Source organism: Galendromus occidentalis, unplaced genomic scaffold, assembly GCF_000255335.2.
Source record: "Galendromus occidentalis unplaced genomic scaffold, Mocc_1.1 scf7180000077475, whole genome shotgun sequence".
Taxonomy (NCBI): Eukaryota; Metazoa; Arthropoda; class Arachnida; order Mesostigmata; family Phytoseiidae; genus Galendromus; species Galendromus occidentalis.
The window spans coordinates 1112395-1139938 of NW_003805463.1; the positions used below are offsets into that span (position 1 = coordinate 1112395).

The 27544-nt window shown below is 51.8% G+C and overlaps 5 protein-coding genes across 5 annotated transcripts; 2 read left to right on the forward strand and 3 right to left on the reverse strand.

Annotated features, from left to right (window-relative positions):
• Positions 1-180: 180 nt before the first annotated feature.
• Positions 181-9303, reverse strand: LOC100908797 (lysine-specific demethylase 6A). The gene is given in 10 exon segments (XM_018640131.2): positions 181-399; positions 511-821; positions 962-2098; positions 2276-3050; positions 3117-3308; positions 3406-3507; positions 3619-3842; positions 4130-4154; positions 4343-4430; positions 9170-9303. Coding segments are annotated over 10 exon segments (3207 nt in total).
• Shmt (serine hydroxymethyl transferase) lies at positions 8500-12661 on the forward strand. The gene is made up of 9 exons (XM_003744819.1): positions 8500-8518; positions 9172-9211; positions 10282-10464; positions 10589-10740; positions 10850-11106; positions 11242-11431; positions 11528-11736; positions 11847-12043; positions 12148-12661. Exons 3-9 carry the CDS (start codon positions 10290-10292, stop codon positions 12360-12362), a joined length of 1395 nt encoding a protein of 464 aa, XP_003744867.1. The 5' UTR covers positions 8500-8518; positions 9172-9211; positions 10282-10289; the 3' UTR covers positions 12363-12661.
• Positions 12662-13223: 562 nt separating this feature from the next.
• LOC100908460 (uncharacterized) lies at positions 13224-15218 on the forward strand. The gene is made up of 6 exons (XM_003744820.1): positions 13224-13250; positions 14138-14232; positions 14334-14384; positions 14556-14690; positions 14812-14908; positions 15005-15218. Exons 1-6 carry the CDS (start codon positions 13247-13249, stop codon positions 15187-15189), a joined length of 567 nt encoding a protein of 188 aa, XP_003744868.1. The 5' UTR covers positions 13224-13246; the 3' UTR covers positions 15190-15218.
• Positions 15219-16127: 909 nt separating this feature from the next.
• LOC100908937 (myophilin) lies at positions 16128-19195 on the reverse strand. The gene is made up of 5 exons (XM_003744905.1): positions 19098-19195; positions 17008-17117; positions 16634-16841; positions 16432-16528; positions 16128-16301 (listed from the first exon to the last, which is right to left on the reverse strand). The coding sequence occupies exons 1-5, from the start codon at positions 19140-19142 to the stop codon at positions 16192-16194; spliced, it is 570 nt and encodes a 189-aa protein (XP_003744953.1). The 5' UTR covers positions 19143-19195; the 3' UTR covers positions 16128-16191.
• A 1059-nt stretch (positions 19196-20254) lies between these two features.
• LOC108864454 (synaptic vesicular amine transporter-like) lies at positions 20255-22052 on the reverse strand. Its single transcript, XM_018640132.2, has one exon. The coding sequence runs from the start codon at positions 22050-22052 to the stop codon at positions 20766-20768; it is 1287 nt and encodes a 428-aa protein (XP_018495648.1). The 3' UTR covers positions 20255-20765.
• Positions 22053-27544: the final 5492 nt, after the last annotated feature.

Consider the following 27544-nt stretch of genomic DNA (forward strand, 5'->3'; position numbering starts at 1 on the left):
TTAATTTAGGAGATAATAACAGTTCATATTACACCGGTCGGCCACTTCCAGGCGAATCCGACAAACTTGAAAACTCGGTTCTGCTGTAGTTCTTCTTCTGACTGACAATCACCGTCGGTGCCTTGTTTACCGGAATCGCTCGGAGGAGTAGGATGCCGACAACTCCTTTCTAACCTACTGCTATAGAGCGACGTTGACCTCGCGCAATTGGAAGTGATCGTAGACGTCTTTGAGATCGTTCATCGAGTATTCCTCCAGAACGACGAATTCGCGAAGCCCCGATGAAGCTGCGCGGGCGCAGTGAAAGCAATAAACATCGAGCTTCTTCGAGATTTTCTCTGGTACGCCGCTCTCAGATGAAGATCTCGTTTTCGTGTAAAGTATATTGAAGACTTCCGCCTGTAAGAGAAAAACCTTCCATCGGAGTTGCGAGGCCAGGGGGAGAACTCACCGAGCACTCTAGATCGAATCATGTCACGACGTCGAAACGGATCCCGTCGGTCGACTCACCTGGCAGATCGAGCAGTAGTATGTGGGCTCACTCCTGGCTTTCCCATGCCATCGTACTTCTTTCCGTATCGAGTCCAACCACTCTCGCTGCAGCCCGCAGTGTCTGAGACTTCGCGAGAGAACACCGCGAACCATTTTGTACAAGCGCTCATCGGCAAACTGCATATTTCGGGCAAGATTCCACGTCAGCTGTTGCATAGGTACCATGGACTTCAAGGTGTGTAGTTTGTTCCACTCGTATCTTTCTATCGCCAATCGGTATTGGTCGGCCGATAGGGGACCAACATTCCAGGATATATTATTGCACCAACCTGCAGAGAACGGAAATCGGCTCAGGATTCAGCTCATCTTTCCAATATGTATGACATACGTGATTCCATGGAATACGGAGCATCCATAATGAAAATTTCTGATTCAGGGAAAGTCATGGATCGTTATCCATTGTACTCACCAACAGAGTGCACACAGTGCACGGTACCGTAATTTACATAGACAAGATCCCCCGGTCGCTGGGTGAAGCGATACACGGGTATGTGTTGGCTCAGAAGATCCTCCATCAAAGGCCACCAACTATCGGTATTGTACTTGACGTGGGCTCGTTCGCAGAGTCTGTGAACTTCTCCCCAGTATTCGTACGGCGTTGCGAACCACTCGCAGTCCCCGGGACCGATGTTCATGTTGACAGAACAGAAGTTGTTATGCTCCTGGTGTCCCGTGGTCCGCGCTCCCGGGACTTTCAGGTGCAGCTTGACCGTGTTGACTCCGACGATCTGACGGCCGACATGGGACAACATATTGCAACCGGAAACGACTTTCGTGAACGGGGGCAGTTTTTGGAGTTCTTGCAATTGCGGCCGCCACCGTTTCTCGTCGTTGAGGTCGACGTGACTACCGAACTTGATTGTTTTGAGCGTCGTATTCTTTCTAGCTCGCTTTGATTTGTTGATTGCAGAGAACACGCCCAACGACGAGTTCGAATCGGAGTCGGACAGATGCGGTTGGAGATTTGAGGAGCCTTGTTGTTCCTCGCGCAGTTGCTCCTGGAACGATGCGGCTTGATATTGTGCGTAACGTGAAATTGTGCTGCGCCCTCTTACGCTCTCGCACCGCCACACTTGGGCTCTTCGATGACTGTCCCAGTTCTCCTCGAGTCCTTGTTGGAGTTGCGTGCGAATCTCGACAGGATGATCGGGGTTGGCGTCGCATAGACACTTGGTCGAAAATAGACCGAGGTCCAGCTTGAGCACCGACCCTAGATTGCGTATCACTGTTATCGGATTCGAATTGCAGAACTGCTGAAGGTGGGGCGTGAAAGCTTGCTTCTTGTTCTCGAGGAAAACGCTCGGTGCCGGAGGCTGTAAGCGATCTCTAGGCAATTGAGCGGGACGGCTCGGGAGCTGAGGAGGAGCTCCCCCGTAGCCATGGACGATGGACATGGCCGGCACGCCGTATTTCGACAGGAGCTCCTTGCATCCGAGGACAATATCTTCAGCGCTCGATTCGATAGAAACCTGGCTCGGAACGCGGCAACTTGGTGAGAACTTCCGGATATCTACTGAATCCATCGACTCGTCGTTATCGACTTCGTCTGATTGGGAAAATTGTTGAGAAAACGGATCCGAAAATGTTCGACAAGTCATCGATGGTTGGGCTGTGCGTAACAACAAATTTAAATCAATTTCTCTTAGGCTTTGGCCTCGTGCGTCGTCTTCATCGCTGTCGTCTTCCTCATCGTCGTCGTCGTCTTCCTCTTCTTCGTCGTGACTGGACATCTCCTCGTCCTTGTCGGCCTTCTTACTGCCGGTCGTGTGGGGAGTTCGGAGAGAATTTTCCTTGCCTGCTGTGTTTTCGTTCCTCTCGTCTCTCTTGAGGCTTTCGGAGAGGGGAGCTTTCGAAGCCGCCTCGCTCCCCATTCGCTCCTTCACGATTTCTTTCATGACGGCCTCCTTGCTGTCGACCTCCATTTCTTCGATGTCGTTCGTTTTCGGAGTTTCGTCCCTCAATGTCGTCGACGCTGTCGATGCGACCGCCTCTTCTTTTACCCCATTCACTAGAATCGAGCTCGCTTCAGGGGGCTGCGGGACTGCGAAGGGTGCTTTACCGTTACTGGGTACAACTTCTGTCTTGACGACAGCAGTGGGCAATGGGGAACCCGACGCTCCCGTCGGTGCTGTCGCCACCGAGTTCCCGTCCGCCGTCGATGACAGGGGACTCGATCTCGTTGTGGACGTGATTATCGCTGGAGGGCTTGTCGTCGTCGTCGAGGTGGCCGTCGACATTGCGGGCGCCGCCGACCCGCCTTCCGAAGTAGACGATGTCGACGAAGCAGTCGTGGGAGCAGGTGTTGATTCTGCGTTGGAGGTGACCGTCGTCGGCAACGATGCCACTTCGTTGTGACTCTGTTTCGGCGATGGTTGCCGTTGCATTTGCGGTGATCGCTCATCGGCCCCCTGATTTTGCTTTCGTTGTTGAGATTGTTGCGATTGCTGCAATTGAGGCGTTGGCTGCTGCGAAGATTGTTGTTGTTGTTGCTGCTGGATCTGCTGTTGTTGCGGCGAAATCAGCTGCTGGTTCTGATTTTGTTGTTGCTGGTGCTGGTGTTGTTGCTGCTGCAACTGCTGCTGTTGATGCTGCAGCTGCTGCTGTTGATATTGGTGTTGTATTTGTTGTTGCATTTGTTGCTGCTGCACCTGCGTCTTATGCTGCATCATCAATCTATGACGATTCTGTAACGTCAACAACAAATTCCGTTGTTGGGGTATGAGGTTCGTTGCGTTCGCTTGGAGCTGCTGCAGAACCTGGTTGGGGAAAGAGAGGCGGTCAGACTCGCAATTATTCACGATTACCTATTTCCATGGAATATACTTCCTGTACCTAATTCGGTACCGAACGCACCTGCATCTCCTGACCAGAGAGGTAAAAAGCCGGTTTGTCCGTGCCATTGCTCATCGGACCGTTCATACCGTTCGAGCTGTAAGCTTGATTGTTGTTTTGGCCCTGTGGACAACGGATGTATTAGAACACCTGCATGGTGCGGGCTAATCTTCGATTACCCATGGAAGCACCGTATGAGCGCTTCCTCGAACTCTGCGAGCTGTGGGAGCTTACCTGACCGGCAAACGATCTCTGTATAGCTGCATTGAAACTGCCTCTTTGCAGTAGACTCTGCTGCCGCGAGGCCATTTCCTGTGAGACTGGAATATTCCAAGCCTCTTCTATACAGGGCAGCTGCCGAGAGGGTTTCGACCCTGGCTGGCCGGCTGCCGGGGATGAAAGCTGTGGCGACGCTTGCAGCTGGCATTGCAGAAGTTTGATACGTTGACTCAGCACGGCTGTGGGCGGGAGAAAATGTGAATGGAAGAACGAGCTTGCAGATAGAGCGTCCGACGGAGCCGACGTATTCGACATTCCACCGGTGTCGAATGATTCTGACAAATTCCCATCTGTGGTTCATAGTTCCCATGAGCGCAGGGCATAGCCAAATACATTGTATTCCGGACAGATCGAAAGAGCCAGAGGGTCAGAAACCGTGACAGTTAGCTCTTTGACCGCGCTCCGATCCCGGACCCGCGGTTGCCCAGTCGTGATGGATGTAGCGGAAAATCGTTGACATACAAACCTCTCAGATGTGAAGTGGATGGTTGCTGAGGAGGGGCGTTAGCGAGAGGAGCCGGAAGAGGCTGCGGAGGGGGGCACTGGGCCCCTCCTGCAGGTGGATGGTGCGATGAATTCATTGGCTGCATCATCATATTAGCCCCTACGCTTCGACTTCAATCACACATCTCTTCCGCCTAAACGTCCGAAATCTTTCCAGATGAATCAAACAGGGAACTCTTGTTCACTTTTCTTCCCGGTTCGCAGTAAGTTGTTGTTGCTGTCTCTGTTGTTGTGGTTCTTTCTTGTATGACCCATGATAGTAGCTTCAGGTACGGAAAGCCTTGATTCCTGATCTCCGAGGGCGAGCCTTCATCGCAAGCTCAGCGGTGAGAGGACTTCAGCAAACCGAGCTTGAAGCATCAGCAGCCGACGCATAAATCTCTTCGGCTAGTCTACGGATAATCACGTATAGTTGGGGTTGCCAAAGAAAACACGATTAGACTGTCGTCGTTGTCGGCGGGTACTATCCACAAATGCCTCCCAGAGCTTCCCGGACGAGTTCCCTTCAGAACTCAGTCCTCCACTCGGTCGACGGCTGCTTTCCAGCGATTCCCGGACCACATCGGAGCAACACAATAAACTTTAGCTCAATCAACCAACTACTACTGGATACAACAACGATCGTCGTCGGCCACCACTACTACCAGAAGCTTTTGTGTTGGTGGTGCTCTCCTCTGGATGGATGATAGCCCGCTTGATGGAATCGATGGCCGACCGTCGTTTCGTCGTTGTTGATGGCGGCGCTGCATGACACACTCGATTTCCTCCTCTCCCGAAGACTCTCCGTTCAAGTCTGACCGCTCGACTTTCGAAAAACGCCCGCGCGGGATTCGCTCACGTACTTCACATGTGATTGATTCTCATTAGGCGCTCTGACTGAGTATCTTTCCGTGACTCGGCTGAAGAATCAGGATTTCAGATGCATGAGGATTCTCCCCCTTTCCAAAATGAGACATTCGAGGAGAGATTGACAGAGAACACCGGCGACGATGGTACGGGGAGGAGTTGGAACATTGACAGGAAGTCATCCGTTTCCACAGCAGGAGTCCGAGGAGCATAACTTCCGGGCCCACCCGGGTTAAATATCGGCATTACGCTCTGTCCCGCGGACTTTCTCCCTGATTCGTGTATTAACCGCAGCATCAGTATGCTCCCTGGTACCAGTTCCAGTCTGTCACTGGAACCGGATTCTACTGTCCAATCAGTAGCGTGCGTCCGGGGGGGGGGTCCGCCCCGGGCGGCACTTCCGAGGGCCGGCAATTTCGAGATAGACATTAAAAAGAAACGGGTATTTTCGTGAAAATTTCCCTAATTTCTCGCGAAAAATATTCGGACAGGGGGCGGCATTTTGGTTGATCGCGTCCGAAAAATGAAAATTTTCGTTGACCGCCCCGGGCGGTACCATGGGGTAGCACGCCAATGTGTCCAATTGTAATCAACAAGAAATAGCATCTCTTTTTTCCCCGGAGTCCGGCAAAGTTAATTCAAGAGCTTCAGGCTCCTCGCCTCTGGTTCTCCGGAAACTACTATCGATCAGAAATACGGTTTCTAATACTGCCAGAATCGGCGTTACATTTGGACTCGACTGTCCGACTCTTATCGACCAGAAGAGGCGTCTAATTTCCCTCCAAATTCCTTCCGACTGCCTGCGGCAGCTCTGGGCTCCTGGCCTCTCGTGCGCGGGAGACAAGGGAACAGAAACACGGTTCCCGTAACTCCTCTATTCGGCTTTGCTTCGGGGTGGAGGATGATCCCTCGTTCCGGTTGAGAGCGTCAGGGTTCATTCGCGTCTTCCCTACGGGACCATTGGCCCCCGTACATCTCATGACGACTCCTTCCACCGCGTTGCTCTGCTCCCTACGGTGCGTGCTGAATAACTATAGATAGGGCTTCCGTCATCCCTCCAAAGGAACACCGTTCCCACCGTCCTGATCAGGATTTCCGGATGGGCCGCCGACTCTCATGGGAGCTTCGCTTTTTCGCTCTCACCCACCGTTGAGTCGGGAACGCGAATTTTTGTGAATTTAGGGAGCGCGGTACCCTATGGAGGCAACTCCTAGACTCAGAAGTGTGATGTGTGATCCCTGATGATCAGCGATCGCCTCACAGGGAGAACCCATCAATATCCCACCCAGGCGCCCAAATCGGAGTGTGTCGATTGGCGCTCCTCGTCGTTATCATGATCGCTAAGCACAGCCGGAAAGCGCCTGGAAGCCCGTCGAGACTTATTACCCTGTGTATCGGAAGGTTCTCTTCATCTTGAAAGTTCGATCCCCCCTGCTCCCTGTCTCGAGGTCCGCACCGCCCTCCCTGATTACTTACGCTGGAGTTCATCGAATTTTGACGTCGAGCGCCTTGATGGCGACGTCGAGCAGAGGCCGCGATGCCGACGTATTCGCGCTGGTGATGGAGATATCGCAATTGTTAAATACGAATCTAGATCAGCATTCATTGCACTACTGCATACGCTTACTGGAGAGCGGCGTTGACCCTCGAGCACTCGCCGAGATCGTGCGATACCTGCAGGGTCTCCGGAGTCAAGACGAGCAGATCTATCCTTCGGCCCACTGATCCGTCCAAGTTCCCCTTAAAGACCGAGTACCGAGCGACAGGCTCCCTCCGAGCTCCTTATGGATAAATTCCGATGCGAGCTCCGCCGAGAAACCTCCTCGTCACGTCACACGCGAAAATCCCCATCTGTCAATCCGTGCAAAACTCATCCTCCATGAATGCGACGAACGTGGTCTGGGTTCCGGCAAACATCGAATCTCTTTTGTCATATAAATCGCGCGCGTCATCCACTCGCTCCCGATTGGCGCGAGGGTTGCGACGAAGCTTTCAAATCAGACCATAATGTCCGAGCTCACCTTGCGGTCCAGGAAGGAGTCTCGCTGCGCCCTCTGCCTGGAAAGTTTCCGAACGAAGACTGACCTGGACCGACAAGCCAGTACGCACAATCATTCGAATCGACGCTGTCGCGGCATCTGACGGAAAAATTCAGCGACGTCTCCTGTCTCTGGTGGCCCAGGAAGAAAAATGCATGCGAGGCTTCAGCACCGACAGATGCTGTGAAAACCAGCTTGACAAATACGAATGTCTCGTGAGCTGTTCCGAACCATTGAGAACTATCAAGCCGCTACTGGAAGTCCGAAACTATAACCAGTTCTCTCAAAGAGATACCCAGCCGGTTGTGAACGGCAGACGGCCCTGCTCAGAGTTATGTAAAGGAAGAGTTATGAAGCATTGAAAACTGTTGCGCCCAATATATATGCTGTCTAGTGCAAGCACTCCCATATCTTTCGTCTTCACTAATCTCAAAGCTACCCCTATCCCCGCCGGGACGAGTTGATGTCCGAAAAGAAGCGGAAAACGAGTTCCGCAGTCGCAGGCGGGCTACTTAATGCCAAGCTATATTGTCAGCGTGCTCCGGGAACACAAGAGTCATGATCCGACGAATCGTTGCACGTTTTGCTTCTTATCGATTAAACGTCTCCTGCGAAAGAATTCTATTTGAGTGTATATCCTCGGGCAAAATCGATTCAGTCCGTAGTCCTTTTCCTCAGGGAGCAGGAAACACGAAGAAAAGGGAGAACGAAGTTCCCGCTCCCATGGAAGAATTCGGTCAAACGAAAACCCGACAGGGGAAGCGATCGAGGGGGAGGGGCACGCTTGAACGTTCTCCCAGTGGTGCCAAATGCCCCCCATGGCGGTCCATCCAACGATTGACAATTATGAAGAACGGATGGGGTCTTCTTGAGAAGATCTCTGAGGGAGCTGAAAATCCTTGAGCGTGTTGCGTAGAATGTCGCTCCGACCGCGAAAAATCGATTTGCAGCTAGGAGCCGCGTATTCCACGTCCGAGTAAGGTTTCCCGCCATTAGGGAAGTATCAGTGGATTCGGAGCCGCTGCAAGTCAGCCGTGTCTCATTTCCCAGGAACGAGTTCCCAAAGCGATGCGTATTTTTGGTCTCCTATATGATAAGAATCACTGATTCTTCTGCCGTGCACGCGGGCGACGATAAGCTGTCCTCGATACGTCATGAAGATCCCCACTGCTCGCTGCTCATTCAGTCGCATCTTCGGAGAGTTCTATGTTCTATTCTCGCCGAGTCCACAATTCGAATGTGGGGAGCTTCTCGGACAAACCGTCCTGCATACTCCTGTGAAGATGAAGCCCTCTAGCCCGCCGCTCTTGCGGAGTTCGGGAACCTCTCTGATTCTGTGGATCGTTTTCAGCGCCTTCTTTCGAACTTCCCTCGTACGATAACAGAGGTGTCCTCTCCCGGTCAAAGAGGCGCGCTCCATCTCCGAAATGCAGAGGCTTTTCATACAGCTTGCGCGGTTGAGTCGGGTACGTTCTAGGGACCGTTTTGACGACCGCGGATTGATCGACGACGTCTCGTTACTGTCCGACGGTACCGGACGCAGTGACCAGGTGTTGCGTGACTAGGAATGCTCTTTCACCGAGTCCGTTGTCGATTGATCGGCGAGAGGAAAAAAACTGGATCTCAACCTTTTGGCGAGTCCCTGTCATCTTGTGTACATGCCTCCTAGATAAGCATGAGACTCTTATTTGGCTCGGTACCGGAGTCCAGAAGCTCCTGACGGATCTGGGGCGATATATTCAGCGTGCACTGGGAACGCCTAGAGTTCCCCCCTACTACCTATGTATTGTCTCACGGAGTTTGTTCACCTCCGCTCGAGGATCTCATACGGAGCAGTCCTCTGCGGATCCTCGTGCTTTGGCGCAGTTGACCTCTGTTCCCTGTTCTCTTTGGTAACATGCCTCGGCGCGTAAGATCAGGGTCACGCTCGATCTGCCGTTCCCCTTCCCCCAATCAGGAACCCGAGATTCGCTGAGCGAGCTCAGTATTGTTTTCATTGTCTCACCTTACGACACTCGACCATATCGGCGAAAGGATCGTCTCCGCAGAAAATCTCGTACCGGTGCGAAAATGCCAAAGTCTTGCTCGAATCAATGTAAATATTCTGTTTCATTCACAGGTGCCGATAGTCCAAGATTCGTCTTCCGAACTCTGCATAGGTAAGTTTCGCGTCGAGCTCGAATACTTCGACTCCCATGTCGTAGAGGCCGTCGATCTTCTTCGAAGCTCTTGTGATGAATCTCCTCCTCATGATGATTCGTCCCTCATCGAATCGTCTTGCATCGCGTGATCTTCGTCAAGCAGTAGGATTCCGAGATGGAGTTTGGGAAGAAACGATGAGCGACGCACAGCTTCCATCTTACGTCGTCGCTGGCGAACTTCCCCCCGCGGGCATCCCCCTCTGTGATTTGATGACTACTTGACGATCATTGTCCGATTCGGATTGGAAACCAAATCGGTCTACCCTCGGAAGGCGCGCCAGGCGGAGTCAACATTCTTCGCGATGCAGTGACGAGATATCATGTATTTGGAAGGTAGCCGCGACCTTCCCTTCATTGCGTCAATATCTAATCTAAAATCTCGCTCATCTCGTCGCGCTCATAACAGAGCTCTTGTATCAGAGAGCGATAGCAATCTTATCGTGCTGTGGATAATCTTATCCTCCTCATCCTTTCGGCGGTCGCGGAGTGCTCGAGCCACAAAAGCAGACGCTACGTCGAGTTGCCCCTAAAAGTCCCGATAAGCTTCATCTCGCTTGTCCGTGTTGAGTCCGCGCCTGCTTGAAGAATTATCGTCTCTCAAAAGTAAGGTGCCCTTCCGAGAGCAGGAGTGAGTGCCATCGGTCAGATCACTCCAATCCGATTTGTGGGTGACTCCTCCAGTTGTTCGTCTGTTGAGAACATTTGCTTTCTGTGAACGATGGCTCTGAAAGCACTGTTGACCCCAGACTCTATCAGACACTTGCTATTGCGATCTGCAGGAAAAAAAATCGCTGGTTTGTAGCATTGACCCTTATCCGACTAATAACAGGGTGCTTCCCCCGATCGTTGAAACAAGCTCAGTGATTGATCCTCGAGACTTGATGCTGAACGACCGAGCTTGAGAATGAGCCGACTACAATCGAGCGCGTCCCAGGAAGCTTCGATGACGGCGGGGAATCTCAGTAGAGCGCTGTCCGAGCTCGGAACGACTTGAGTCTCGTTTTCTTATCCGCGTGTTCGCCTTGCAGGCTTAAGAATGTCGTCTTCGATGGTTTCCCAGCTGACGGATGTCGATCCAGAGATTGCGAATTTGATAAAGAAAGAGAAACACCGTCAATGTACTGGTCTTGAGATGATCGCTTCAGAAAATTTCACATCTCTTGCGGTAACGCAGTGTCTCGGTAGCTGTCTGACCAACAAATATTCCGAAGGCAAGTCATTGTTGAATATTCTCAGCGCTTCTACATACATATAATGTTCGAGTCGATCATCTGCGGGATAGTCTCTACTGTATCGTCCACCGGCGAAGAATTCATATGTGACACGAATCCTCAGGCTACCCTGGTCAGAGATACTATGGAGGGAACGAGTTCATCGATCAGATCGAGACTCTTTGCCAAACGAGAGCTCTCTCAACCTATGGTTGCAATCCCGCTGAGTGGGGAATTAACGTTCAGCCTTATTCGGGGTCTCCAGCAAATTTTGAGGTAACCGCAAGTAGTATACGTCCACCTCTCCGACTCACTCCCTTCGTTCAGATTCGCTTGAATGACCTCGCTTATCGTAGCTGACTGGAAAGGATTTATGTCTCTGTAGGTATACACCGCCGTGGTAGAGCCCCATGGACGGATCATGGGTCTGGATCTCCCGGATGGCGGCCATTTGACCCACGGATTCTTCACCGAGAAGAAGAAGATCTCCGCCACGTCGATTTTCTTCGAGTCGATGCCGTACAAGGTCGATGCTCAAACAGGTCTCATCGATTACGACATGCTCCAGAAGACAGCCCTCCTGTTCAAGCCGAAGCTGATCATCGCCGGCGTGTCGTGCTATCCCAGGCACTTGGACTACAAGTACGGTCTCATTGAAACCTCCGATCATTCCGACGAAGCTAGCAAAAGATCCTCGCTCCGGCCGAAGTCGGGAAATCACTGCTTTGACTCGTTGGTCGGAATCTTTCGCGCTAAATCATGAAATTGCCAAAACAGGAGATTCCGGCAAATTGCCGATTCCGTCGGCGCTTACCTCTTGGCCGACATGGCTCACATATCTGGCATTGTCGCGGCTAAAATTGGTCCTAATCCATTCGAGTACTGCGATCTCGTAACCTCAACTACTCACAAAACTCTGCGAGGTCCGCGGTCGGGCGTCATTTTCTACAGGAAAGGCGTTCGCAGTGTAAGTGCTCGAGAACACCATACGTTTTTGCCCGGCGCTCTCGGCCTGTTTTATGCGTCGTCTAATGGTCAGCCTAACTCTATTTTCCTCGTGTAGATTGACGCCAAGGGAAACAAAACGATGTACGATTTGGAAGAACGCATAACCGCTAGCGTGTTCCCCGGACTCCAAGGAGGCCCTCACAACAATGCCATTGCTGGCGTTGCGGTCGCTATGAAGCTAGCAGCGAGCACCGAGTTCCAGGAATACCAAAGACAAGTTGTGGCAAACGCGCAGACCCTCGCAAAGGAATTGATGTCGAAAGGGTCCGTACTCGAGCTGCTCGATGTCGAGCTCGACGAACTTCATCCAACCCACAGAGAATAGTAAGTTTCAGGGATAAGAGGAGGCTTTAAACGATTGCCTCGAACCGCAGGTACAAAATCGTAACAAATGGGACCGACAATCACATCGTGTGGGTGGATCTCCGACCGAAAGGCGTCAACGGAGCTCGGGTCGAACGAGTCCTCGAGCTAATATCGGTCGCTTGCAACAAGAACACCGTACCAGGCGATAAGTCCGCCATGAACCCGGGAGGTATCCGTCTCGGAACACCAGCGCTAACTACGAGAGGTGGGTTGGGATTAAATTGTATGGAAGACGTAGGTACAGCCCGGTGCTCTACGAATCTTTGGCCTGGAGGACCGGAGTGACCGGACACGGTTTATTCTGCGCAGGGCTCAAAGAGGAAGACATCAAACGCGTCGCGGAATTAATCCACAACGGCGTCGAGCTCGCCTTGGAGGTCAAGGCTTCCTGCACCACGACTCAACTCAAAGAATTCAAAGACAAGCTCGAGGTCGAACCATTCCGGTCGAAGTTGGAAACCAAGCGGAAGGAGGTCGAAGCCTTCGCCGGCAAGTTCTTCATGCCTGGACTCGCAGATATGTAAAACGTCGGCGATAAGAAGTCTCGAGAGGGGTTTCCGATTAGCATGATCAGCGTCTCAGGAGACGAGCTCGTGCCGTACCCGAGAGACCTGATACCCGAGGCCTGAAGATTCGATGCTGTTTTCTTACTCGCCGGAGCTCATAGTGAATGCCGGCCATGTCAACTTATGTCACCTCAGATATCGCGATCGATCATGCTGCTCGGACACTCAGTGTGTGTATGTGATAAATGGTCACGGAATGGTTCTGCTCTGCGAAAGATACGATAACTTTGACTCGAGAATAAACATCCTTATTTTTCTCAATGTGACGAATACTTCCCTCGCCTCTTCGAGGTGTCTCGAGAGAGCCCTCTCATGATGGGCCGCGACTCCGCAGACAATCGAAACTGTGACAGTTGTTGCTCCCTTCATAGCACGCGAAATGTGTTTCCCAAATCTCCGGCATGACTGAGGATGAAAGCTGATGTATATCGATCTGGAAAAACCGTCGGAGACTCCCCCGGGCACCTACCCGGGATTCTACTGTGTCTGTCGCGAGCGATGGGAGAAACCGTAGAATATGCTCGTCGTCGATTCCTTCCAGCGACAGTGAACTCAGGTGTGTCGGCGCTTATGAGTGGTAGATACTTCGCGGCGTAATTCGACGCGCTCCTCTCGGCGCCGCGTGCTATCCTCTCGAGATGATGCACACGGCTTCTAAGGCGCCAAAGAGAAAGTTTCGAACGTTGAATCGGGGAAAGAGTGCAACGTTCCGAAAAGTCCGTTGGATTTCGGTCACATGGATTAGAAACAGCTCGCTGGTTCGGATTGAGCCTGGGAAACTTCTGGAGCATAGTGAGGCTCTCAATCGTATTTCGTTCATTGTTTCTACGTCCTCGCTGAAAATGGGTGAGAGCTTCATCGTGCTCCTCTTGGAGATGTCTTTACCGTCTGATATTGTTCTCCTAAATCGTAGCTGGTATTCTAGTGGCACACAATCTCGTTTCTAATCTCGCAAGGCATCATATGTGAATCGCCAGCATGCCGATAGTGGGAGGGATCTTGTGGGGATGATTCCCTTCTGAGAGCTCTCTGGAATTTCGAATGTCAATGGGCTCCATTCTCTAGCCCAGCAATCTTACGTGGAAGAGTTTCGCAAACGCTTCTCAATATTCTCTGATCAGATCATTCAAGTCCCATTCGGATATCTGATAAGGAGATGCATTCGGTGGCGTGGGATTGCCGGGAATCTAAGCGGGCTCTCATCCGATAGTGCGTCACTATGCATCATGAGCCACCGGAAGAATTGTGAAAGGTGAATGCCAAGGAGTAGGAGAGGAATGGAGAAAGGATGTCGAGGAGTATCTTTTCGACATTCGTTTCGTAGGATCGTCCAGAGAGTATGAATCTGCTCCCTAGCCCTTCACCGGAGCGCGAATACAGAGCGAGGGTCCGGTCCAATCATCCGAATAGACCAATGTGGCGGGAATGAATCCGTCGCGTCTGAGTCCGTTGGCGTTCCCGTCATCCTTCCACCGAATCACTACCCATGGGTTCTATGGGCAGGTGCCTCGCGAACATTAGCGCGACCATCGCTCCCAGCGAGCCCTGCTCGTTGGAATAGACCTGAGAGATCGCTCACCTTTCTGCACTTGTCATACATAAAGACCTGGGGGAATACCCACCTTTTCGTGTCCGCTCTCGACAGGCGGGCTCCGTCCCACGCGAAGCGAGTCTACCAAGTATCGTGGGAAGATAGGTGCCCTCGAAGACGATCATGCGGACTGTATTTCCAGAAGGTGATGACGCTCATGAAGACGCTGCCGACAGATGGGACGACAAAGAGGAGGAAATCGACGAACCACAGCAGAACGGAGAGCTCGAAACGACGGTGAGCTCCGGACATGGAGCCTCCCAAGAGAAACACGCTCTATAGTCGCTCTTCCTGAGAATTAAGAATAGAGACGGACTGACGCAGGGGACTTTTCGCAGGTGGAACATCCCAACCTCAACGCCTCCGACGAAGTATACTCGAGCGTGCGGGTGAGAGATCAATGGACTTTCCTTCTTATATCCTTCCTTCGAGTTCATATTTGTGTTAATATGGCACATTCGATCCGCCCGTAGTTTCGAGCTTGCTCAAGTATCGGCGCTTGTTGCTCGGAGATGCAGGAGCGAGCGGAAATTAAGTATTCTGCTCTCGATCTCCGATAGATTTCTCTCGTTTTTTCCCCCATGTTGTTCATGGGAGAAGATCTATACCAGCGAAAAAGAGTTCGAGCTATGATCTACCGTTATGATGATGCTTCGTTCAGTCTGATCGATATTGAGGATCTCACCCTGGACACGGTGAGTCTCTGATGCTCGCCGACCAAGCGTCATCTATAATCCTGTCGCGACAACCAGGTGCAGTATCTAATTGGTATCGGGTCCCCCTTCAAAATCACTCCCTGTGTTTATGTCGTTCCAGATAGTTCTGGTGGTCGACGACGATGGCGTGGATTTCCAACGGGGTCTCGTTTCGGAGATCACTCATAATGGAGTATCGGTGGACCTCCTGGATTATTGTGAGGATCATGGGAAACAGAGAATGTCCTCTCGTTCTGTAAGGCCCGAGCTCGTGCGCCGAGAACCCCGGCTCTAAAGCTGTTCTCTTTTCCAAGTCGGCGTCAAGGCAGTTCCGGCGGTTTACGAGTGTCCCGAGGAAATCCAGGCGGAAAGACCGGCTCTCAGGAAGTACTCATTGAAATCCCCCCCACGCACTGAACCTATCATGCGGGGACGGCGAGTGAAGTTGATTTGTGATTTCTCCGACAAGGACTACGTCGAAGCCGACATCGTTGAATAAAATCGTTCAGCAGCTCCCCTCGATAGGGCGGATTCCCCGATAATCGGGGAAAATCCAGGGACTGTTTCCAAGAGTCTAGAGACAGTTCCCAGGTTTGAATTAAAATGATCTTAACCATAGGCTTCCAATAAACGTTTCCCCTACGCCTGAATTATGGGATTTCTTCCCACCCCCCCTCTATCCATATCCGATTCCTCGGGGGCGCTCCGAAGAACCAGCATGAAGATTGTTTCTCTCGCTCGGTCAGTGGTGAGCTCTCGGACGACACAGGAAGCGGTTCCAGCCGTCGGCGGAGACGCTAAAAGGCCGAACAGCACTGCGGTTACGTGTCCTTTTCCTTTTCTCGAAAGGCTCGCTATCCATCTTCTCTTTTTCTCGCTATTACTTTTGAAGCCGTTCCGATGGCTAGAAGATAGAGCCTCCGGGAGACCGGCATCTGTGAGACCGGCATCTGGGGCTATACCCTCGTACGACCTGAAAATGCGATGATTTCTTCGCCTGAGAACTCCAGCTCTGGATCTCGTGGAGCTTGCTTCTCTGCGGAAGTTCTCGCTCCAGCTCCATCAATGGACTACTATGGAATATCAATGGACTACTACACGATATAAAACGGTCCGAACACATTCCCGTCCCTCATACTCCATTCGGAAACCCTTAATTTCCCACGGGAATAAATTTGAAGATTTGCAGAACTTTGACCGGCTTCAGAGATTGGTCGGACCGGACGGGAGCATAGAAACTTACCCTACCTACAGTATTCGAGGCTACACCGATACCGACGAGGGACCGGAACGAAGCTTTCTGCCGTCGGGCATCCGGAAGAGGGGCATCTACGCGACGAGCGTCTTGGGCGATATCAGTCGCTCGAGACGGAACTGATGGGCGCAACATGAAGATTCAGTGAAAATCAACATTTTATTGGGCAATACAGCGGCAGATTTACTTGCGAGCTTCCGAGGCAAGCTGACTGGATCGAATGAAGTCGTCGTCTGAACTTGACGTTCAACGGTAAAGCGAAAGAGTCTTCGGCGCCGGAACGTGACCCTCTTCCTGTTGCTTCAACCGTTTAATTTTGCTTCTTATATCTACGTGTGCAACGTAGATATCGTCGCCTGAAATGCCAATAATGGCTCGATTTTTTCGAGATATCTGCTCTTCGGTGTTTCCGGGTGCTTCTCCTTCCCGAATCATGTCGGGAGCTGGAGGATACGGATTCTTTGAAAGGGATCCTCCTCAACTTACCGACCGGCATACCAGCCCTCCGCTGTGTTGCCATATTGAGAGGGTCGTCCGGTTCTTCCCCAAGTTTCGGTCCAGTATATTCGGGCTTGGACTCGGCCTGAAAATGCATAGAGTTCAGGTTCCACAAGTCTGCCGCTCGAGCGTGCCCATTGATTCGGGGAGACGCAACATCTTCGCTACCGTTCTATTCGCAGCCACTCACCGCTTTCCCCAGAGCGTACAAACAACGAGTAACTTTTGGGACGTGTCTGAGATAAAGGAGATCTTCCGGCTCAAAGAGAAGGTCCCGCGGGACACCGTATGCCTGAACTGCCCTAAGAAAGTGAACGATGTTGACGCGCTTCGTCTTGTGGTCCGTCCCGGACTCGATAGCGCCTGGCACCGCACCGGGCTGCAGGAAATTCATGAGACTGCGGATCGAGATAGATTCATCCGTAGAGATCATCTGTATGTGTACTGTTAATGGTATGCAGCTTCTGGGTTTAAACTTCTAGCAACCCCTCCTTATTCGAGACCTCTGATCGAATTGATATATTTTCCCCAATCGGTGCTCCACAATCAGTCAGGACAACTCACTGGCACAATGCGACGCCGTCTTTGAGGTACTGGTCATAATCGGTATTGCTGACCTCATCCAGGCACGCATATATCCACAAGAGTATTTTCGACTCCTTGTTGCTGTCGCGCTGTGGGGGAATGAAGTATGATAATTCAGAAGTCCACCGCGGCCGCATGCACCCACGCGAGCCCGTTCCGGAGAAGTTTCACTGAGCTCACGGGAATCTCTACTCCACCGTGGCTTTCTGCCGTCCGGAGGCCTGGAAACGCAATCGCCGGGATCCTTTCAGATTTCGCAGCGTGCTTTGAGCATTACGCGTACTGTGATCGTGATCGCCCTGAATGCTGCTTGCCGCAGTCATACCCATCAAGAGCAACTAGAGGTCTTGCTTGGCAGTAGAAAACTCGACAGTAATGTTTTTGTCCTCGCGCAGGCGGAATAGCGTCACCAAGAATTTTTGGCAGAGCTGGGAAACGTTCCGGTTGATGAGGCAAATAGGAAAGCGGCGGCACACTACGTTGATCTTGATAACGGGACACGCGAGGCAGGATGAGTCGAGTGATATGTCTCCAGCGATGTTTATCACACGTTGTGCGAAAGAGAAATTATTATCCACGCATGAATACATTGTACATAGTCATGACGACCTTCTCTCGTGGAAATAATTAATGAGAAGGTTCCCTGAGACATCCCTGACATGAGCACAGCCCTTAATCAGTCCGTATCGATGGATGAATGAAAGTTCACCATCGATGATGCGTCTCCACGTGACCAGTCACGATGACCGCTAAGGAATAAGAAGACCGGTGAGTGGATAAGCCAGGGAGAAGGGCCCTTTCTCGTGTCGTCATCTAAGGGCTCGAACTTGTCGCGTGGCAGGATCTCGTAGGACTTCTTGGAGAATTATATAAATCGTAGGTGTGGGTCACGTTCCGGGTCATCTCTTGTAGATCCGCATATGAGAATTAGCTTTAAGAACAGGATGTCTCCGAAATAACATTTCGCGCGATGATCTCGTACGGCATAAGGGCTCGCGTGGCTTATTCAGAATACAGCTTTACTTGCGACGAGCTCGTCTGACGATCACATTTTTGAGCGGATGAAGAATCGGCGAATGCCTTGCCGGGAGGTGCTACGACGCTTCCCTTCTTAGAGCCATTACAGAAATCCTGAACTGTTAGAAGAGCAAGTTCCACCTCTATTTCGTTCTCGGGTGTTCGGTGGCACTCAGAGAAGTCGCCTCGAGCCTCCGTCCTTCACAATTATTAAGAGACGCAGCTCAGTCACTTGTTTCGAAGCGAAACAAAAAAAACGTAAAAATTTCCGGACTACATGATGAATGACACACTCGACTCTGACGGCTGGAAATGCGGAGATGGGAAACTCGAGGTGAACGGCACCAGAGCGGGAAGGAATTCGTGCCCTCTCCGAAGATTGGATTGGCAACCTGTTCTGGGGCTTGATGCTCAGAGGTTCTCACTCTCGTCGGTGAGCTTCCTGTCGCTTGGAATGACACAACCGGATCGCCACATGCTCGGTGAGGGTCTCTCGAGACCGTTTTTTTCTCTGTCAAGCGGTACTCGCTCCCACCCGACGAGAAATTAATAAACCTTCTCTTCAAATACCTCGACCGCTCGATTGCATTGGGACCTGCCATGTCACAGCGTTGATGAAGAGAGATCGCTCGCTCAGGAAGAACATGAAGCATGGGAAGCACGACCGCTGATAATGAATCCCGGGGGCAATCCAGCTCCTCATTGATACGAGAACCCGAGAACGGTTAGAGATAGCCTGTACGATTCCGAGCATTGGCTAGCATTTCAGCTCACAGATATTCCTGCCGTCCTGGGCTACTCTGGATGAGCTCAGCTCTCGGAAGAGCTGGAGTAAATGACTCGCGAATTACAATCCCTCGAGCTGGATGCTCGGTCGTGACACTCGAGCGGGCCCGCTAACGCGAGCCTGCCATCGCGCCACTCTATCCAGAGGGAAAGATACTGTCACAGGGATGATGATCTCGGGCGCTGGCTCGCTCACGGCACGCAGTTGAGACTTCCTGACAAGCAGCTGGAATCGAGCTTTTGGAAAATTTACCCGCGCAACTCACATCACCCTGTTGAAGTTCCTTCGAGATCCCCGCAGCGGCCGACATGGCAACACACGTCTTTAAGTCAATTCCGAGATTGCTCCTTGTGTCCGAATCACGACGGTAAGCTGGGATGGCGAGCGAGACTTGAGCTCTGGCCTGAGCCCTACGCGAGAGTGAGGGGTCACCACTCTCACGGGCGGGAGGGCAGAGCTCAAAACAAGCACTCGAAGAACTCTTGCTTTTCCAAGACAAGCTCAGAAAGAATGAGTCGAGAGCCGTGCGGCGGGATCTCGGTGTACGGAGATGTATCCGACTTCCGTCTCATGAACCATGATGACTCTCCCCGGACATGAGTCCGATTTCCACACTGACGGGACTCCCCAGCGTTTTCGGTTCGATTCCGGGAGGATTATATCATCCTCCGGTAGTCTCACGGCTACACCGCTTTAATTGTAAGCGGCGTGGCCGGAAGACTCGTGGGTCGTCAGAGGAGCTGATCTGGCGATCTCAACGAATCACCACGCAGTCAGAGTCTCGGGTGATGAGTGATATGGATATCTTGAGCCTATCTATTTATGTTCTGTAGATCAAGCAATCGAATTAGCTACTTCAGATTCCTTCGTCGACGGGACAGTCGAGGGATCTGCGGAGAAGATATTTCGTGGCGGGAAGAGAGTTAAGTGCAATACATCGCTTCGGACTCAATATTCCATGGTAGAAATATCATACGAGCCCGATGGACCTGAGACCATGTTACAGATGGCTCTAGAGATCCCGGAATCCTGCGAACGAATGAGTCGATTTTTTAGGGTACAGCCCTTCTCATTCGCTGAGCCTTCGGATGAATGCGGACCAGCGAACGAGTATTTCTAACGATCGGACATTCGGGCGCTTCCAGCCACGCTCTAATGAAAAATTATAGCGGCCTGCTGATGCGATGAATCATGACTTGGTGTGATTTCGAGATTCGCTCGGAACTTCAGGGCACAGCCCACGCCGCGCTACGAGCCGGATGCTCGCGACGATGTCCCTCTGCAGTGGCGAGGCGGTCCACCTACCGGTTTACGGGACGCGACATACTATATCTACAAACTATATCTTCGCTCATTGTATTCTTCACCAGGACTTTTTTATTGACGGCAAGATCATTGTCTTCTCAGATTATTTACAACTAGAGTGAAACGCGCCTTGGCGTCTCCATCTATCACACGTAATTGTAACGATTGCGCGCGAGCTCCCTCTTCAGTGACCATCATCGAAAAAAAATTCCCGTTCTTGGAAGAGGTGCAATGCATCGGGAGCTACGACTCCGCGTACCCTACCGCTATCGCTCTGTCGTATTGCATTCTCGCCTTGAAATTCGACGCTTTGATTCTCAGCCATGAATTCGAACTCGTCTCGAGCGGGTCCGCGATGGCTCAAATTGCATTTTTATCAAAAGGCTCTCATTTTGACCGCCCAAGTGAGATGGGGACCGCTGTTCACGTCGGATCAGCGATTCAAATTTCGAGGGCCGCGCCGACGAGAGAGATATTTATACACGGAATGAGCAGATCAACGGTTGGAAATATGAGCTGCCCAACGATACGATTTGGGAGCCCATCACCATGACTATTGAAGCGAGTGAATCTATCCAGCTTTTTCGCTAATCGGATACGATTTCGGAACGTCCCATGAGATTTTCTCTCACATCACGTCGTTGAATGCCTCCTTCCTCCTGGCTCTACATCGAGAATAGATCACGAGCGCGGATTGTAACACAGTGATTATCAAGATCTGTAGCATATTCGAGGCCGCACCGACATTATACGAAAAGGCGTCCAACATCCAGCCGGCGAACAAGCTACCGAGCAGATTACCCAACGCGACTGAGGGCTCCATGAGCCCTGTGACAATCGCGAGAGCTTCTTTGGACTCTTGACCACCGTCGATCTCGGAGACCGAGTGTAGGTACGAGCAAACGAATGCCGGCCCCAATCCAAATCCGAACAGAGCTTGACAGACGAGGACAATCCATAGCTTGGGCCAATGCGTCACCAGAGGTCCGAGTCCGAACAGGGAGAGAACGCTCACCAGAGATCCTCCAATCACAATTATACGAGCGTCGGAGAAACGCTTGATCTGGAAGCCGAAGAACAAACTGGACACGGCGTATACGCCCGCCGGGAAGAAGAAAACGAGACCTTTCGCAGACCTGGAGAGATCGAAACGTTTGAGCTGATATGTCAGAGTCGCTTCGTTGTAAGCCAGGACGGCGAAAGTGTTTATTGTTGTGAGTATGTTGAGCAGGACGCTGGGTTTCACGGCTTTCCGGAACTTCGCCGAACCGTGGGATGCCGACGCGGCTGAAGAGGGGGGCAGCACGAATATCGTGAGGACAGCGAGAAGCATTTCCACAAAGCCCAGCGTCAAGAAAGGCGCCCCGAACCCGAAAAAGTCGCAGAGCACTGCACCGGCCGCTGGACCCACGACTACGGCCATTCCGTACACTGTCTCCAAGATGGGTATCATGATGTGCGTCAGATGAGGAATTTCCACTCCGCTGATTATGTACACCAACACCGATCCTGTCGTACCACCGACCGACTGAATGATTCGAAGAGCGATCATGAGATAGAGGAATGTTCGATTACCGACTTGGAAGTGAGACAGCAGAGCCGGCATCGAGCAGAAAAGCGCATCCACGAACAGCGACACGATCAACAGGTTCTTGTCTGTCATGATGTTCCACGTGGAAACTTTCGTCGCGAAAGGCCCCATGAGCATCTGGGCTAACGGGTAAGTGGCCAGCACGAGTCCATACTCGAACGCTGAGTTTCCAATGTCCTTGTTGTATTCCCCGAAGAAAGACACCAGGTGTGAATACGTCGCTCCATACATGAGCAGGGAGCTTGAAATTATGAAGATGACGCGTGCGTCGTGCCATCTCACGCGCTCGTGGCTCACGTTCTTTTTCTCGGTAAGAACCTTCATTCGTGTAATTTCGCTGCTCTTCAGCTCTGGCATGGGACCTGGGGCCCTTTCGAGACCGATCTCTACAACACGATGAGACTCTCGCGATTTCGCCCTTTCCGTGAGGCGGGGAAGAGGGAATTCGTCTATGACGAGCCGGTAGACGCGCTTCATGATTGACGATTTTCACGCGAGCTTCCCCTGAGAGCGATGTTCAGAGAAGGGAAGGGAGCCATCCGAAGAGAGGAGGGGGCTCAGAAGCCACATTGAGGGGCTCCTTGAGAAGATTTCCCCAGAAATAGGGGACTCGCCAAGAAATTCGAGCGAGGCGTGATCGCACCATTGTCACGCTCTGCGGAGGTTCCCGCCTCATCTCCTCTCTAGTTCATGCTCCTTGTAAATTGCGTCAATTATTGCAGGTTAAGGTCCGTCCGCGAAATATTGTGTCATCTCTCGGAGCGAGAGGGTGATTCTTGTGAGGTCCATCGGAATAGCTCCACGAATCGATGCAGCCGATACGAAGATGACTCTCCCTTCTCACAGTTCACTGGCATGGCCCGAGAGCTCGATTGGGGCGATCCGGCAGGGATCAGTTGAACGGGAAAATGCCCGAAAAACCCCGAAGCGGAATCACCTCGATTCGGAAGCGCATTTCGCCTGTACATATCTGTAGAATCCGTAATTTGAAGGCACCAAACTTGTTGCGCCCTCATCATTGTCGAGGGCGCATCGATATGACAACTGAAGAGGAAACATCGCCGTGATTTTCTAGCAGATTCGCAGCGTCTGGCAGCTTAAGATTGGCGCTTCCCTCGGTGTGCTTGGGGCGCAGCAATGGCGGTCGATGTCGCAGCTCGGCCACTTCCGAGTTCTGGTTTACATACCGATGGACGGCGCGGCGGACCGATCACAAGTCCCTGCATCAGATTTCTCGTCTTGTCAAGCTAATCGGTGCGCTCATTTCTGACCCGAGTCCACTATCGCCTACTCAGGCGTTTCTGCTGAGAGATCTGAGATATGATCGGTGAGGAGAGAGCAAGAGGGAAAAGTACGTGCTGACACTGCACCGGCGCGGCTCGTCAAGTATCGTGTTAGATCTCCAATGAGCTACGAGGGCGCTGGGATGTCCCCTGGTTTTTCTTTCTACCACCTGGTATCTTCAATTTTGAGGTCTTCCCCGGATTCTTGAGGCACACAGGCGGAGGACATCTGTGTGGCCAAGAGGATATTCTCACTTACGCCTTGTGAGGATTAGACCAGACGACGCGAAGGGTCATTGACATTCTGACCCTACACAAGGGCTGACACCCGCACCATCCGAGAAATGCGACGCAGCTCTAACCATGAATCTGGAGGATTCTTGGCTATCTCATTCGGTCCATCTGTCTAGTCCTCCAATGGTTCATAATTTGCCGGTAGTTTCGTTGGCGTCGGAGGAGCTCCAGCTTAGCTCACCGTCGATGAACTCCTTCGCCACTGTGGAGAGGAGTAAGCCAGAGAGCTACCTCTCTTCATCCCTCTTCCTGACATTCAGATGATTTTCCTTAATACCTCAGATATCAAGCGGGGGCCGGCGAAAAATGATTCACCGCCGCGCCGTCTCCACTCAGGATAGAAATACGCAAGTCGCGCAGCGAGAAAATAGGCGGAAGACCCGTACAACTTTTTATTCAGCGGACTTGTATCATTCGGAATGAAAAATTCAATCCCTCTCTTTCGAACTCGAACCGTGTTTCAGACACTCCCGAATTCCGTAAAAACTCCGGAATCACGCACAGACTAACGGACAAGGGCATGAAGAAAGAAAAGAAATCGCGGGTGCCCACTCCGGCGCATGAAGATACGGTGGATTGTGCGCCATTCTCGTGATCGCATCTCCTGCTAATCGGATCGAGCTCAGAATCTCTGTCCCGAAGCCCCGTACTCGTCGCTCCTTCTCAAACTTTCTGTCTATGAAGATCCTCTTTTGGCTGGACAACATCTCCCGGCACTCCCCTGAAGGTACTGAAGTCAGCGGGGACCGAATTTAATCTCTTCGTAATCGGGGTCCATCCATCTGAAAGTTGGCCGGGGAGCTTCGCTGCAGATTTGAACCACTCGTTGGAGGTGGGTGGGCTCTGGAGCGACCACTTCAACATACTAGAAGGCGACGGTTGGCCCATGGTCAATGTCGGAGCTCTGATGACGGCCGGAGGTGCTGTGGAGTCTAGACTCCACGGCTTCGGAGTCCAGACCGGTGGGGACAAGGGAGGTACCGTCGCGACTTGATTCGGGTCTCGCGTCTTCGAGTTATTTGCGTCGACGGGATTATTAGTTCCGCTCAAGCTCCGGGACTTCTCTTCCGAAGAGCCGGCTTCTTCGTAAATCGCGTCAGACTCGCTCGATGCCCTCGTCCGTTTCAGATCTCTCTGAGGTTTCCTCGACGCCTGGGTGCAAATTCGAATAAGTCTTGAGCCTTACTCGGGTCTCGAAATCCGAAATACTAGTTATCGGTGACGATGGTTTTTTTTTTCGAAGTAGAACCCTAATCGCATACCGTGGGTTTCCTCGTCGTGGCTCCTGTCGCAATCGGAGCGAAGATTTCTTCCTCTTTAGATTCCAAGCTCCAATCCCCTTCCTCTTTCTCATTGGATCCTTTACGAAGCCATTCGGCGTTCGCGGCTTGACCTGGGGAGTAGTCCGAGGGCGGTTGCCAGGTGCTCGATTGATATCCTGTGCCAATATTTATTTTCCCGTTTTCGAAGGTCGCATGGTTCGCTATGGGCGTGTGGGTGAAGTGACCTTGTATAACTACGTGAGGAGAAGCATCGGTCAGAAGATATCTCGGTCCTCGTCTTCTTTCGAGGCTTAGACCTAAAGTTCGCGAGACTCACCATCACCAGCACTCGGCCATTCGAAGTTCAGTCTCCCTTTGGATGGATTGACGCCATTCTTGAAGCTCAGGCTCCCGCCCTCGCTGAAAACCGGAGTCGTGAAAATCTGTCCGATAATTTGAAGTTCGTTGCGCTCTCTCCCCTTCCAGGGTTCCGGGCGAAATCTAGATCCCCGCGGGAAGTCTTTGCTCTGCGAAAAAATCTATTTGATGCTCACATCGTGTTCAGCTTGAGATCCGAATCTCGGTAGCGGAGCTCTTCCTCCTCCCGTTTTCCTAATTCGTTCTTCTTTTCTCTGGATGGAGGCTTCCTGCCTCCGATCTTCAAATTCACGTTCCATTTACCGTTGTCGATGTTCGCTTGCACCCCAACGTTTCCTGCAGGTGGATGGAGAAGACAATGACACCAGTCGTGACCTTGCAAATGGGGCAATGGCCGACCATCGTGTGTTATAGTTCCCTCCCACAGGGTTTCACATACGTTGTACATTACCGAGAATGCCGCTCTTGGCTCGGAGAACTTGTCTCAGGATCGGTCTCGCCAAGCTCGTTAAACTCTCCACCTCTCTCGAGCGGTTCCTGCTTCGACCTGAACGGGAATGAGGATATCGACTCGCTTCTTTCGTCAGATTCTCGGCATTGATCTCTTCGGTTCCTTTCAGATACAAACCTCTCCGTTTCCCTTCAGGCCTCCTCTCGATTCGAGGTTTGGGTTCCTCTTCCTCCAAGGATTCCTTCACTTGGTCAATTATATCGTTCGCGTTCCGGTCCAAGCGTTTCACGATTCGACGGATTTGTCGTCGAACAATTGTACTCTCCACACTGGTCACTACATCCAACACCAAGAGCCAGGTGGCAATCAAATAGAGTAGCTGCATGCCGCCCAGCGAGCGGATTTGGAGTCGATGACGTCGCGCGTTGAGAACTCCGTGAATCACGGACAGGGACTCCAATCTGAGACTCAGAACGCGCGAGGCATTCTTCAGACGAAATGTCTTCGATTTTGTTGGCTCTCTGTGGGTCCTACACTGAGTCGGATCAAACGATGAACTTATGAACCGCACCTCGAAGTCTTCTCAGAACACCGATGCCGTCAGAGTCTGGGCCACGAATAAATCTGCCTGGGGGAAGTGACGCCTACTTATATGACACTCGCCGGGCCGATTAGGTCTTCGCGTGCGCATTGACGAAGCCAGTGAGGCAGGCGTTATCGTCATGATGCACATAATCCAATTTGAATATATCTCAGATAAACTTTCACTATTCTCCAAGTGAATTAAATATTTTGTCACTCGTGAAGATCGGTCATAGCTCGCTCGGAGATCAAGCGAAACCGCTCCCTTGTGTAACGTGAGAACTTTCGGGGACCGTTTTTGCTGGCTTTCTCGACATTTCCAGGGGCCTATCAGGAGCAGTGGATGTCTTTGTTGCCTTCTGAATATCTAGAGAGGTGTTTTCGCAATCAAGTGTTTGGCAGAACACCGGCAATGATCACCGCGTTCAGAGACAGACGACGCATTAGGTAAGCGACTGACTGAGGTCTTCATGTCCGAGTTTTCGAGCGAAATTTCCGACTCAAGTTGAGTGACCGAGGGTCTGCGCGGGGTTAAAGTTTCCGCTCCTGATATGTGTCAATCGGAGCAGGAAAACATATCATTTTACAATCCCTGCTCCTCAAGTGGGGTCTCATGCAGAACCTTTTCCTGAGGAGTGATGGGTTCAGAGAAGGGTTGACTTACAGGGAGCTCCGCTTGTGAGGTGTATGATCCGCGTTGGTCAGTGCGATGCTCATCGACCGGAAGATCCTGAGCTTACCGCAGTGATCGGACTCCTTCTGATCGGCCCAATCATCGGTCAAGAACCCCATTCCGCAGAGCATAGTCCGGATCCGACCTACGTACCTAGAACATTAGAGCCGGGATGATTTCGACCTAACTCGGTCAGACTTCGTACCCAGCTGATGAGAAAACGCAGCGACCAGCGACGGGTCCTCCCTGGGTAAATGCGACATGTCAGAGATGCGTTCGCAATAAGCGACGGGGCCTCAGTTTTTTTTACCTCGCGAGGACAAAAAACGAGTATACCTGATTCTTGGAGAAAGTATTTCTGGAGGAAATGCTGTCATGGGTCGATGTCCCCCGGGAATTACCTGATCGCTCTCATGATTGAGAAATTGGAGTTTGCGAAAAAGATGTCGGTCAATAGACTCCATCCAGACCTTCGATGGGTGGATGGCGTTTGCGCAATCAGTTCCGATAAGACAGTAGACGCTGGCCACGACAGAGTGAAACTGAACTGAATGGCGGTTAAATGCAAATTCTTTTTCATTCGAATCGCTGACATCAGATCGACGTTACACAACCGTCGCAATGCAACGACGCGGAGCACTCCGATGTGATCTACAAACTGGGAAGAAGGGGAAGCTCTGCAGTTCCTAGAACCGTGTAGTAGGAGCCAGTCATAGTGAGAAAGAATCTAGGTCTTCATCTTCCGGATAGGAGTCCGGAGGGGTAGTCGGAACGAGGCAAATTCGGATCCCTTGCCGCAGTCGGCTCCGGGCTTCTCCAGAGAATTTGTCCTCATCCTCATCCTTCGCTGTCGCACCGATTTTTTTGGTGGTCATTTTCCCGTGCACATTCTG

What these genes read in the sequence shown, in the direction of transcription:
- Shmt (XM_003744819.1), top strand. Translation starts at nt 10,290, where the DNA reads ATGTCGTCTTCGATGGTTTCCCAGCTGACGGATGTCGATCCAGAGATT. An exon ending in GACCAACAAATATTCCGAAG is followed by an intron (nt 10,465 to 10,588) that starts GCAAGTCATTGT and finishes ACGAATCCTCAG; the next exon opens with GCTACCCTGGTCAGAGATAC. An exon ending in ACCAGCGCTAACTACGAGAG is followed by an intron (nt 12,044 to 12,147) that starts GTGGGTTGGGAT and finishes TATTCTGCGCAG; the next exon opens with GGCTCAAAGAGGAAGACATC.
- LOC100908937 (XM_003744905.1), bottom strand. Translation starts at nt 19,142, where the DNA reads ATGTCGGCCGCTGCGGGGATCTCGAAGGAACTTCAACAGGGTGAT. An exon ending in GACGGCGTCGCATTGTGCCA is followed by an intron (nt 16,842 to 17,007) that starts GTGAGTTGTCCT and finishes CTCGATCCGCAG; the next exon opens with TCTCATGAATTTCCTGCAGC. An exon ending in TGTACGCTCTGGGGAAAGCG is followed by an intron (nt 16,529 to 16,633) that starts GTGAGTGGCTGC and finishes ATGCATTTTCAG; the next exon opens with GCCGAGTCCAAGCCCGAATA.
- LOC100908460 (XM_003744820.1), top strand. An exon ending in ACGGAGAGCTCGAAACGACG is followed by an intron (nt 14,233 to 14,333) that starts GTGAGCTCCGGA and finishes GACTTTTCGCAG; the next exon opens with GTGGAACATCCCAACCTCAA. An exon ending in AGGATCTCACCCTGGACACG is followed by an intron (nt 14,691 to 14,811) that starts GTGAGTCTCTGA and finishes ATGTCGTTCCAG; the next exon opens with ATAGTTCTGGTGGTCGACGA.
- LOC108864454 (XM_018640132.2), bottom strand. Translation starts at nt 22,052, where the DNA reads ATGAAGGTTCTTACCGAGAAAAAGAACGTGAGCCACGAGCGCGTGAGA.